The following is a 13,650-nucleotide window of genomic DNA, read 5'->3' on the forward strand; positions in this document are numbered from 1 at the left end:
CTTCTCCGCATTGATGTTCTCTTTTTCCGCAATATTTTTAATGAACAACGCAGCAGCGCCGCATCTAGTGGCTTCAACTGGATAAGGCTAACAAAAACATTATAATGCAACGACACTTACATCGTCATCGCATCTTGTGCGCCACTGATAAGGCTGCCTCTTTACCACACACCTAAAATTCAAATGCAACATTTTTGCATTCTAATGTGGATTTTTATTTGAAATTTTGGGCAGCCCTAGTACTTAGTAGTGTACTTGCACTATAACATGCACATTGTAATGCAAATGTGACCAAATGTTGCTCGGCTCATTTACAAGAGGCTCAGCTCGCTCCAGTCATGTCCTTTACCCTGCGCACTCCTGTATAATGCTAATGCTCTGATGTAATTAGCCTGGAGTTAATTCCCATCCCTCCTGCAGGAATCTCCTGGAATACCTGCCAGACTGGGTGTGTGACAGCAGGAAGATTGAGGTGCTGGACATCTCCCATAATCTGCTGTCTGAGCTCCCGGCCAGGTGTGTGTGTGTGTGTGTGTGTAGACTGCTTTTGCATCTTCCTCAGTTTCTAAAAAGAAACTCTCCTCCTGATTCCCCATTCCAGAATCTTAATGTCAGCATTTTGTACTTATTTATTCAACAAAAATTGCCCATTTGATTTGAATGATGTGGGTTAAAGCGACTGTCTGGCCAGACGGTGGATCTGAATAGAAACGGGCCGGCGTTCATCAGCAGACTCTTGATGAGGCCACTCTGCTGTCTCAAAGCAAAGTGATGTAAACGCCAAGCAGATGAAAGCACCATTTCCAGCTAATTCCACATTAACATTCAGTCATTTGCATCTGAAAGAGCTAAAAGCCGTGCACAAATGAGATAATATGCGGCTTGAAGTTTGTGTCCCATTTGAGACTGTGAGTGCTGCATGAAAATGCTGTGTTGGTGTTTTAAAGGAATGGTTCGCCAAAAATGAGAATTCTTTCTGTCTTTATTTAGTCAACCTCATGTCCTTCCAAACCCATAATGCTGTTATATTTTCCATGAGAAGAGAATTTTTTGAAGAGTCTTCATGCAGCTACATTATTGACCACGTCAGTCAAAAAAAAAAAAAAAAATGACATGAAAACCGAAATGTTATTCACTGAAAATCTTCACTTGCCGCTCTCACATGCCATTCTTCATAGCATAGTCAGTCTTGTGTGCTTGTTTTTGGTTACAACAAATACAAGAATCAATGACTAATGCTAATTTTTTATTCTTTTTAAAATTCCGGTTTAAATAATATTTTAGATTATATTCAATAATATTTTATTATATAAATAAAAAGGTGTAAATAATATTTTAAATCATATTTGAGTGAAATGCCACTTAAATGTGTGTCTTTTCCTCACACAAAACTATTGTTTGGCTTCAGAAGGCTTGAAATCGGGTTGTTTGTATATTAGGGCTGCATGATTAATCAAAATAAAACTGAAATTGTGATATGGCTTAGTGGGATTTAATTAAATAAATATATGCATCGCTTGTTTCATTGTGATGTAATTATATCATTAAATTATTTTTCTTAAATACTCATTTTTATTTGACAGTAAAACATTAAAATAGTAATGAAAATGAAAACTTGTTATTTACTGAAAAAAATCTTCAGTTGCAGCCATAAATAGAAATATTGTAATTTTACAATTGCACTGTAAAATAAAATGTTATTATTTTTCTTAAATGCTCTTTTTATTTTACAGTGAAAAAAATAAAATAATAATGATTATTTACTGAAAATCCTGTTGCAGCTTAAATTATTTTGTTTGATATTTTAATTTAGTAATAATAATTATTATTATTTGCAGTTATATTCATATATTATTATATTTAAAATGTATTATTATTTACAGTATTACAGTATTATTTACAGTACTATTATTATTTATTTATTTATTTTTAATAGTCATATATATATATATAATCACAACATTTTTGCAGCATTTTTTCATCACTACAAACAAGCACAACAAACCTGGAGCTTGCTTTATTTATTTATTTATTTTTTTTTTAGTTAGTTTTAAAAATTGCATTTGAAATCGCAATTGGGATTTTTTTTTTTTTATATCAGACTTTTTTCACCCTCAAAACCTATAATAATAGTAAATGGGTTTTGATTGACATGAGGATGAGTAAATAATACTAGGATTTTCATTATTTGATGAATGATCCCTGTAAAGGTGTCTAGGCATTGATAGTTTGTTTGCTTTTGAGTTTCTTCCCTCATTTAAAACTTTAAAACTATGTCTTAAGCATGAAACCAAAAACAGTGCTTTTTCTTTTGAAGTCTGTTTCTTTCTCTATCCCGCCTTCTTTCAGATTTCTTAGCAGTCTGAGTCTGCGTAAACTGCTGGCTGGTAACAACAGGCTGGAGAGACTGGCTGACCTGCTCGACCACATCCCACTGGAAACACTCGACCTGCAGCACAACAAGTTGCAGGAACTGCCAGAGAGCTTCTTCTACAAAGCCTTAAAGTAGGTCACTCCCTCCTTCTGTCCTCTCTCTGTTCATCTTATTCTCCGGGCTGTGCTTTCTGTTTTCTCTTTCTCTCTCCATTTTCCTCTCTGTTTCTGCCGCATCTCTCTCTGCTCTGGACCTTTAGTCCTGCTGCTTGAGTTCTTCGTCAGACATCTTGGTCTTTTACAGGAACTTAGCAAGCTGCTCTTTGGAAATAAAAACCGCTAAGATACAACAGATACATACTCAGAGCTACTCAAGATTTAAAGTAGTTAAACTAAAGTCAAGCTACTAAGAAAAAGTTTCCAACCACATTTAAGTTATTTAATTGAGCAAAGTCTTTTTAATTAGATATCAGATTATGTCATTTATCATTTAATCAGGGTAGACTCAAAAAACGAAATGGATGAATCTTGATTAAAGTGAAAGATTTACACTTAAATTTACACTAAATACAAAAAAATACAACAACAACAGGAAAACAGGGTTATTATAGTAAACTAAAACCAGAAAAAATATGTTACTTGAAATAAAATAAACATTAACTAAATTAAACTAAAATATAAATAATGAAAGCTTATTTTATTTCAGCTAGTTGCCAAAGCAACAGTTCTCATTTTAATTTAGTTAACTTATTATAAAATACAAAGATATAAAAATTATAAAAAAGCAAACAGTAAAACTTTACAATAAGGTTCTATTAATTAATATTGGTTAATGCATTAAAGGGTTAGTTCACCCAAAAATGAAAATTAGCCCATAAATTACTCGCCTTCAAGTCACCCTAGGTGTATATGACTTTCTTCTTTCAGATGAATCCAGTCGGAGTTATATTAAAAATGGTCTTTGATCTTTCAAGCTGTTTAATGCCACTCAGCGGGTGTTGCATGCATCAGTCCAAAAGAAGTTAAATAAAAATCGCATTTTATTTGACTGGAATGTACGTGCGCTCTCTCCCACCTTCAATACCATGACTGAGGTGCCCTTGAGCAAGGCACCGAACCCCCAACTGCTCCCCGGGCGCCGCAGCATAAATGGCTGCCCACTGCTCCGGGTGTGTGTTCACTGCTGTGTGTGTGCACTTTGGATGGGTTAAATGCAGAACACTAATTCCAAGTATGGGTCACCATACTTGGCCACATGTCACATCACTTTTTTCACTTTAAACAGCTTGAAAGATCAAAGACCATTTTTAATAAAAATCCTACTAGGGCTGCACGATTAATCGAATGCGATTGTCATGCGCATTTTGATAGTAATACCGGTTCTGTAATCAGCAGGAAATCATCATCACGTGCTTTCAGATGGAGCAGTTGGATGCCCTGGGGGTAAGCAGATAAACATCAAATTTTCATTTTTGGGTGAACTATGTATTTAAGCAGTGATAAAGGCATTGCATTATAAATATACTTTATTTTAATGAAAATTATAATAACTCAGATAAACTGTATATTGCCGTAGTCGTGTGTTTATTAGTCACGTTGAATTAATGAAAGCTGTTGAATCTTCTGTTTATTCAGCTGCAGCGATAGGCATTTTCTGTGTTTCTTCTGCGAGGCGTATTTGGAGTTTCAGCGCGAGAGCGCCCTCTGGCCTTTGGATGGAGATTTACTGCTGATCACAGAACCGTGCTTCACTGAAAGATACGCATGACAATCGCAGCTTCTGTCGAATCGCGATCTCGATTCCATTTCGATTTATCGTGCAGCCCTAACTCCGACTGGATTCATCTGAAAGAAGAAAGTCATATACACCTAGGGTGACTTGAGGGTGAGTAATTTATGGGCTAATTTTCATTTTTGGGTGAACTAACCCTTTAACTAACAATGAACAGTACTTTCGTTACAGTATTTATTAATCTTTGTTAATGATAATAAAAATACAATTGTTTATTGTTAATACATGTCAGCTCAGGTCCATTAAATAATATCAACAAATGCAACATTTGATTTTAATAATGCATTAGTAAATGCTGAAATTAATTAATTAATTAATGCTAATGTTAACTAATGAAACCTTATTGTGAAGTATTACCAAATAAACTAATAACATTACTATAATATATATATATATATAAACTATAATAGTATCTTAATGATATATTAATGATATAATTTATATATAATCACAGCTGAACAACTGTCAGGCTACTGGGAAATGTAGTTTAGTTAGTTGCTCCTTGTAGTTCGTTAGTTACTCCACAACACTGGATCTACAGCAGCACAGAGGAAGTGACATGCTTCTCCAGAGCCTCTCATGGATGTGTACAGGAGAAAACGGCTCAGTGAGGCACAGTAATATGAGCCCGCAGCTCTTCCATTTCCTGTGGCTTAATTTACTTGTCATCCATTAAGCATCTCTAATGCTGAAAGATGTGCTGCAGCTCTGAGACTTTGGTTGTATCCGCGATGATTTTTGCTTCATAAACCTGCTTTTTTTTCCATTTAAACAACATTACTTGTACTGTTTGTAAACTTACCAACCTGTCTTCCCTTGTTCTTCTCGTCTACTAGTTTAAAGTATTTGAATGTGTCTGCCAATGCGCTGGAGACGATCCCGCCGAGCAGCCAATCAGAGGAGAGCCTCAGCACCCTGCAGGAGCTCTATCTCACAGGAAACAACCTGAATGAGAACTGCGCTGCTCTACTGGTGGGGCATCAGAACCTGCGGGTCTTGCATATGGCTTATAACCAACTGCAGTCCTTCCCTGCTAGGTACGGGACCTCGATGGGAGGAGCCTATTAATCAAATTAGATACTAAAAATGTGGACCCTCAGATAGCCCTGTGTGATATTTCAAGAAAGATCAGTGTTCTGATATCGGTGTAAATGACCATGGATTCCTTTGTTATGTTTTCAGTAAACTCGGTAAACTGGAGGTCCTGGAGGAACTGAATCTGAGTGGGAACGAACAAGCTGCGACCCCCTCCACCGTGTCCAGCTGCAAGAGACTGCACACGCTCATCGCCCACTCCAACCATATCAGCGTGTTCCCAGAGGTCCTCAGCCTCCCCGAGATCAAGGTCTGTGACTTCAGGACAGGACATATCAAAGCCCCTAAATATTGTGAGGATCTTAAGGGTCAACCACAGAGTCATCAGGTGGCAGTAACAAATGAATATCTAAAAATGTAATAGTTTAATGTCTGCATAGCAGCTGCAGTAATTAAAGTTACAAAAGAAAAGGTTTGGTAGCTATCATCAACGTTCATTGACATGGTTTATATTTTAATGAATGTTTAAATTCTCATTCTAATCAACATATTAGAATGCTTTCTGAAAGACTGTAGGCTGCTGAAAATTCAGCCTTGCCATCATAGGAATAAATTGCAATTTAAAATATTAAAATAGAAAACAGTTCTTTTAAATTGTAATAATATTTCACAATATTACTGTTTTTACTGTATTTTTTAATCAAATAAGTGCAGCCACGGTGAACATGAGAGACTTCTTTTAAAAAAACATGAAATCTCAATTATTCCAAACTTTCCACCGGTAGTGTTTAAATTTGAATGCTAAATCTAAATAGAAATTGTGAGAACGTGCAAATTAGTGACTCTTCACGGAAATTGCAAACCTACATTTCTCTAAATTGCATATTTAAATTAGATTTAGATCCAGCATTTATATTTGTTTAAACACATTGATTTTTTTTACTTTGATTTATTATTGTGTCTGTATTATAATATTTATATTTTTAATATAATTGTGAAAACTTCATTTTTTCATTTATTTAAAAAAAAGCTTATTTAGTTAAGTCTGACTAAACTGAATCATTTTTGTCCCCAAATCCCAAAAATTTGGGCTGTTGTTTGTTACACATTTCATTTTATTTTACATTTATTTCACTGTTATTTTACATTATTTTATAATGCTTCTTTATTTTTGTTTTGCTTTATTAAATTTATTTTACATTATTTTACAAGCTTATTTAGTGTTTAGTTAAGTCTGACAAATCTGAATCATTTTGTCCCCAAATCCAACAAAATTGGCTGTTGTTTGATAAACACTTCATTTTATTTTACGCTTTATTTCAGTGTATTTTACATTCTTTAACATCATTTTTTAAAACTTTTTTTTATACATTTTTTTTTACTTAATGTTTGATTTTTTTTTTTTACATTATTTTTATCGTTTTTGTCTCCAGATCCAACAAAATTGGCTGTTGTTTGTTAAACACTTCATTTTATTTTACGCTTTATTTCACAGTGTATTTTACATTCTTTAACATAATTTTTAACTTTTTTTTTTTTTACTTTACTTACTGTTTGTTTTTTGTTTTGTTTTGACATTATTTTAATCGTTTTTGTCCCCAGATCCAACAAAATTGCGCTGTTATTTGTTACACTCCATTCAGTGTTTCACATGAAGAATGTTGTATTTTGTCTGCTCTTTGTGTAGCTAGTAGATGTGAGCTGTAATGAGCAGACAGAAATCCTGTTGCCGGACTCTCTGCCTTCAACCCTACAAGAGCTGGATCTGACCGGCAACAGCAGCCTCATGTTAGAGCACAAAACGCTCAACCTCTTCAGGTGAGACGCTACAAACAGCAGTCCTCCGTGTGGGACACATAGCACACTATGCAGCTGATGAATATTAATATGTTCTGATACCCTCATAGACCCGGGTGGTTAATTGCTTTTTGTGTTTTTTGTCTTTATCTCTGTGTCCTCCTCTCTTCCAGTCACATCAGTACTTTGAAGCTGGACCAGAAGCCAGCCGTGACCGCAGGAGACGCACAGGGCACGTCCACCCTGTGGGATCATGGTTACGCTGAGATGTGTGGGCAAAGGAACAAGTGAGCAAAATCTGGAGACACGAGAGTCACAGATTTGGAAACGATGAGTGTGTTTGTCAGTGTTGGTTGGTTTGGTTAAAGGAAGCCTCAATCTAAAAAAAAAAAATAAGCTGTTTACCAGAATACCATCCCGGACCTCCAATTCTCTATTATATTTTAAGTTTAAAAAAAAAAAAAAAAAAAAAGTCAAATGCTAACAGAAATTACTAGTTCTAATCTGATTGGATGGTTGAGTCTGAAGGCACAAAACATTTTTTTCAATGCAGTCAAATCAATTTCTGATTAACTCATCCCTAAAAAACAAACAAACAAAAACAAATTAGGTTGGCTGATTTTCATGCCGTTCAGACAGACCATTTTCTTGGTCAGAGTGAATCAGGGCCGGATTCACGAAATATTTGCAAGAATTAAATTCTTCTTAACTGCCGTTTTCTTGCTTAAGAAATTAATATTTTGTAATCCCGAATCTGTTTTATTCCCAAAAATACTTCTTAAGTAACTTCTTTGTTCTTAAGACAAACCTTAAGAATTCAAATTCTTGAAAAGAATCTTCTTAAAAATCATTGTATATAACTTCTTAAAGTTAGAATAACCTCCAACTTGTCTTAAATCCCAAAAGGTAAGATGTTTATTGAATGTATTGGCTTATTTTAAATACTAAGCATTGCAACATAACACTTGCTAGGTCACATTTGTTGGCCATATACAACGTATAGGTTGTCTCATTTCAGAAAAGTAACCATTATAAAATTGACTATTTGATAATGGCCTAATTACTATGATTTCTTACTTTCTTTGGAATGTAAAGGTTACTTTTCTGAAATGAGACACCAATGATTGATAATGTAAACAATGATCGGTCTAGTTTATGCATGACAGGACTTCTGAATTCGAAATTCAGTGCTGAAGTTCCATCAAGCCAGTCTCAATCGTGTGTGCGCTTATATTACTACGTAATCAGCAGTCAGCTAAAAAAAGACAGTTTTTCATTTAGTTGATCAGAAAGTCTTCTGCAATAGTTGCTAATCATATAACACTAACGATATTGTCTTCTTAGGAATAAGAGGTTCTTAAGAAAACTTCCCGAGTATTTTTCAAGGATTGCGCTTAAGAAAAATTCCAAGAAGTGTGTAAGAATTTTCCTAAGAAAGTTCTTAACTTCTTAAGAAGATTTTTGTGAATCCTGCCCCAGATGTTTTGCCAATCTGGCCCTGAGACAACTAATTCTCTAACCAATAAATACTTGGATGGCATAAAAACAGTTGGCATTCTCAGAATAATTGTAGCGTTGGGTTTCACTGTAGATTTCGCAGATATCAAGGGAAAGACGCAGCTGGATGGCTGGTTTAAATGCAGAATGCATCCCATAGGCTTAAACGTCTTGTTTCTACATGTTTAATGTGACCTCAGTGTGCTTGGCTCCCCCTGCGAAGGCCATTACCCCCACAGTTTCAAAGCAGTCCGTCTCAAATATCGCATCCTCTCTCTGTACCCTTCATCCACCGAGGGGGGCCACTTTTGTGTGTTTGTCAGAGAGAGAGTTTGTGTATGTACCTATATAGGTGTATCCATTACCATTCAATGAAATGTATTTGTAATGTGATATTGTACACATTGTAACATTTTGGTTGGGTGTTGGTTTCATGAAGAGCATTTGTTCCATTGAAATCTGCTGTTTTACCTGGGTTCAGGTTGTGTGTGTCTGTGCTGGCTGTGGATCGCTTCGGGGGCAGTCTGGAGGCTGCTTATGGGATTTTTGATGGCGACCGTAATGAGGAAGTTTCCAGGTTACTGCAGTGCACCATGGGAGATGTATTGGCAGAGGAGATACAGCACTCCAGTGTGGACAGTGTATACATGTGCAACACTTTCCTTACCTCTCATAGGTGTGTTTTGCACACTCACACACACGTGCACGAAGAATGCACATTAAGTGTGTTTTTTTTCAATTCATGAAGGTTCTGTAAACCTAAAGATATTATATATTCTATCATAGTTGTACAGTACTATCATAGGTCGTACATGCAACTTAGCTAGTTTGAGAGCAAAAAACAAAAACATTATTGCATCCGCCATATTTTGTCACTGATGCCCTTAACTCTGGGCTCTGGAATCAAAGAAAACCCACTCGTAATTATGACTTGCCATTCAACTTGTAACAATATGACTTGAACCCACCATATTTCAGACAGAGCTTTTGATTTAGATTCTTAGCTATATGAATAATAAATGCATTTCTCATATTGCTGTCGTGCATTTTTGCAGGAAACTTGGCATGGCAGGCCAGAAGCTAGGTGCCTCTGCTCTGCTCTGTTACATCCATCACGAGTCCTCCGAGCCTGGCCGCTACTTTAGCCTCACTGTGGCCAACGTAGGCACCTGCCAGGCTGTACTGTGTCGTGATGGGCAACCTCTTGCCCTCTCGAAGGTTTTCAGCCTAGAACAGAGCGCTGAGGAGATGGAGCGTGTCAAACTGGCAAAAGCTATTATCACTGAGGTATTGACTCGTTCTCAGTTCATCCCATAGACCTTAGTCAGGTTAGACGCCATATGGAATTGGACGCAGCTGAAAACCAGGCTGTGAGGGATAGACTTACAGTCGTAATAATGGCACATGTTCCTAGATCATGTCATTCTGACAACTTTCAAAACTGTTTTATGGCGTTTTCTCTCCTTTTGGGGAAAGACGTTTTGTCAGCTGAATAATCAGTATGAATAATAATTGCAATCCATTGAACGCACCTTACTACTATCCCTTACCTCTTAGCCTTGTGTTCATTCCTGTCAAAAATTAAATATGGCTCTACCCTGACTAAGGTCTGTAAGCTAACTGGCTGATGCATCATGCTGTTTATTGTTGTCAATATGGCCATGAATGAGAAGTAGCAGCTTATTTGTGTCTCTAATCATTTGACTCTTGTGCTGTAGGATAACAAGGTGAGTGGGGTGACATGCTGCTCACGGTTACTTGGCTGTTCCTACCTGTTTCCTTGGGTGCTTCCCAAACCCTGTGTGCACACAGAGCCTCTGTGTTCCCAGGATGAGTTCCTGATCCTAGGAAACAAAGCACTCTTCCAGAAGGTTTCCTACCAGGAGGCAGTGAGCACTGTGCTAGCTGTCAGAGACCCCCGCGCTGCTGCCAAAAAGCTCTGCACGCTGGCACAGAGCTATGGGTGCCGGGATAATGTTGGAGCAGTAGTGGTAGCTTTGCATATCGGAGAAGACAGCTGTACGTGCGAGCCTCCTCTCTCGAACACAGAAGCCCGAGGACCACCTGCTCCAACACCTTTACCGATCTCCGTGTCCCCTGGTGACCCAGCCACACCGTCTTCTAGCAGTGGCATTGCCTCGGAGTTTAACAGCGAGATGTCAGCTTCGGAAGTGGGCAGCGAGGCTGGGTCCACAGCTTCGGACGAGCACCCCTCTTCGGGACCAACGGCTCGTCCGGAGCGCCGCTGTAGTTTGCATCCCACTGCTACCTTGTGTAACATGGGGCCACTGGTGAGCCTGGGGCCAGGGGCGCACCCGGCTCTATTCCAGCGGCAACCTTCCAGCGCCACCTTCTCAAGCAACCAATCGGACAATGGACTCGACAGCGATGACGAGGCTCCTTTAGAAGGTGTCATCTCAAACGGGAGCAAGCTAGAGGTGGAAGTGGACATCCACTGCTGCGCTTTTCAGCTGCGCTCTGGACCACCGGAAAGTCCCAAGGACCTGGACGGCCGGCATGATTCGAGGGGCTCGGATTATCCCAACAGCAAAATGCGGCGGCAAAACAGCGTGGTGGTTTCTGCCACCAACGGCTGCCTGCTGGCTGTATGTGGCCGAGAGATCTCAGATCTGAAGAAGTCTCCTTCAACCTCCAGCCTCTTCGGGAAGAAGCTATCTAATGGCTCCGTAGTGGCTCCCGAGGATAGCCACAATATCATTGAAGTAGCACTCGAGGCCCCAAAAAAGAAATCTGGATATTTTGCCGCACCAGCCCAGCAAGACCCGGAAGACCAGTTAATTATACCGCCTAGTCTGGAGCAGGATGTTCGGGAGCAACTGAGAGGTCAAAGCCCTGTGGTTCCCGGGCCGCCGCCGGCTCCTTCAACGCTGCCCTCAGCGAGAGACCCCAACTGGGACCATCCTCAGCCCACCGTCCCCGGTCTCCACCCCACCACCGTCCTGCAACAGGATGTCTATGACACAGCTCTATAGTTGGTGCAAGAGGACCACACCATTGGAGCATCTCTGCATCATAGTGCCACATCAAAGAGGCTAGCACGCTCTTCCTGCCTTCGAGATAATCCAGTTCTTATTTAGCGTCATCACGTGTGGGTCCCTGCATGTGCATTCTTGGGCTGATCTGCGGTGGCGTAGCCACATCCAAGTCAAGGACAGAAGGATGGAAATGGGTGAAAATGTCAGGACCGATGAAATCTTGAAGATTGAGGTCTCAGATTGTGGAAAAACATGAGCTATTCCTGACCAAAAACCACAGCATGGAGCTGGAGTACCTCATACATCACCATGCGTGAGTTCGTTTCGACATTCGCCCTTTATATCAAAGGTCACAGGCTTAAGTAGGCTTCAATGATCACATTTGCCTTCTGGTGGAGAGGTACTATCAGCTAAACTGAGACCAAAAGATGAGAAAAGTGCCTCTTGAAGATGGTTGAGGTTCAGAGAGCCTTTACTGTTCTGGTGTAAGTGCAGTGTTGTTCTACCTTCCCATAGTGGCGACTAGTCCGTAATCTGCACTTTTGAAGTCTGTGAGGAATATTTCAGACGGATCTCTTCCCCATCTGACCTGCTGGAATAATCCCGCTCCATTTCATGGAAAAGAGTGGTCGTTGTGGTAAGAAGTATTGTTGAAAAAGACCAGAGCATTCTCCACCTTCCCTGATCCCCTCTTGTATGCATACGGGATCTCCCAGACAAAGCCATGGGGGTCTCTGGAGCTCTCTGCACAATAGAAGAGTACAACGACCCCAACATAACATTCAAACCCTGGAGAGGGAATCAGTCTAGTGATGGAGGTCAGAGTGAGATGGAGACAAAAACTACATCCAATACTCCGTGGAAGCATCGTCACACCTTTATGGCCAAGGTCATTTGGGGAGCAGAAAGACCTCACAACCTTGTCTGAAATCATAACTTGAGTTGTCTCGGGTTGTCTAGAGTACTTGAAGTTTCGAGTCTGGCATGACTACATGACAGAGCCCATGCTATAGAGCCTTGGGCCGTAAATATGTCATTGGGTCTTTGTAGTAGTGCGGTTTTACTGTTGATCTGAGTGAGGTTGGGATATTTTTTCATCATCTCATAATCAAGGAAAAAATGAACAGCTGACATTTAGGTTTTTTATATGAGAGGTACCAGGCATATGATATAATGTATTGTGCATCGAGTGTGTGGGTGTGTGTGCTCTATTTTAGCCATGCATGGTACGTATAAGGAAACAGGCTGGTCAGTGTTTGTTTTTTATTTGAATCAGGGGACCTGAGGAAAGAGACTATATTGGGTCATTTGAGTTTGTCATTGCCACGATCACAGTATCAGGGAATTCTGTGCAGTAAAACACTGTGCTCACGGTTTGAGGAGACATCTAGTGGTGTTTATTGGAAACAACACAGTTTTTTTAAGGAAAAAAAAAATTATATATATATATATGTATGTATGTATGTATATGTATGTATATGTATATATATATATAATTTTTTTTTGTTTGTTTGTTTTTTTTGTTTTTTTTTGTTACACAACTCATTATTACATTTAAGTGGGGATTTAAAATTAGGGACAATCGAGTGCAAAGCCCATTATTAATTGTTATTACATTTACTGATGTTATCTGAAGCCCTTTTTTTTCTTTTGCCAATTGTAGGGCATCAGTTGTATTAAATTATGTTTATAATTTATTAGGTGTACTCCCATAATTCATTAGATTCAATTCATTCATAGTCTTTACAAAGGACGCAAGTTCCCATTGACACGAATGCACTTCAAAATAGAAATTGAATCTCATAGAAGTCTCAGAATTTGTAAATCATCAACTTGAAATTGAGCTTAAGTGTGTTTGTATGCTCGAATATTATGTTTAAGCCATTTCATCTCAAGATTCATTTTATGAATTCTATGCTTTATAAGTGGACATTTTGAGTGTTTTTCTTTTAGTTTTTTTTATTAATGTTCTCCATGGTCAGATGGCAATGATCTTTGTGCCAAACTTGCATACAGATTTGTGTTCGCTATATGTATGAGGAAAAAGCCGCCATGTAACTAATCTGAATCCCCTTATTTAACATCCAGGAAGGTTTTGAATTTTAACTTTTACTGCCATTAACTTGTCTTCAAGCACTAGAGAGATGTTCGTGGGGTTAA

The 13,650-nt window shown here is 38.6% G+C and overlaps 1 protein-coding gene across 1 annotated transcript in view; it reads left to right on the plus strand.

Moving 5' to 3' along the window:
• Positions 1 to 12,906, plus strand: part of LOC107715440 (PH domain leucine-rich repeat-containing protein phosphatase 2-like) — a 25,949-nt gene extending 13,043 nt beyond the window's left edge. The window contains exons 6-13 of the mRNA XM_016521583.1: positions 2,350 to 2,505; positions 5,002 to 5,202; positions 5,348 to 5,510; positions 6,888 to 7,018; positions 7,171 to 7,284; positions 8,976 to 9,170; positions 9,550 to 9,781; positions 10,213 to 12,906. Coding sequence (XP_016377069.1) covers positions 2,350 to 2,505; positions 5,002 to 5,202; positions 5,348 to 5,510; positions 6,888 to 7,018; positions 7,171 to 7,284; positions 8,976 to 9,170; positions 9,550 to 9,781; positions 10,213 to 11,487 — 2,467 coding nt within the window. The 3' untranslated portion in view covers positions 11,488 to 12,906. The remainder of the gene's footprint in view (positions 1 to 2,349; positions 2,506 to 5,001; positions 5,203 to 5,347; positions 5,511 to 6,887; positions 7,019 to 7,170; positions 7,285 to 8,975; positions 9,171 to 9,549; positions 9,782 to 10,212) is intronic.
• The last annotated feature ends 744 nt before the right edge of the window (positions 12,907 to 13,650 follow it).

This window comes from Sinocyclocheilus rhinocerous, unplaced genomic scaffold, assembly GCF_001515625.1.
Source record: "Sinocyclocheilus rhinocerous isolate Xijiao unplaced genomic scaffold, SAMN03320098_v1.1 scaffold539, whole genome shotgun sequence".
NCBI classification, from domain to species: Eukaryota; Metazoa; Chordata; class Actinopteri; order Cypriniformes; family Cyprinidae; genus Sinocyclocheilus; species Sinocyclocheilus rhinocerous.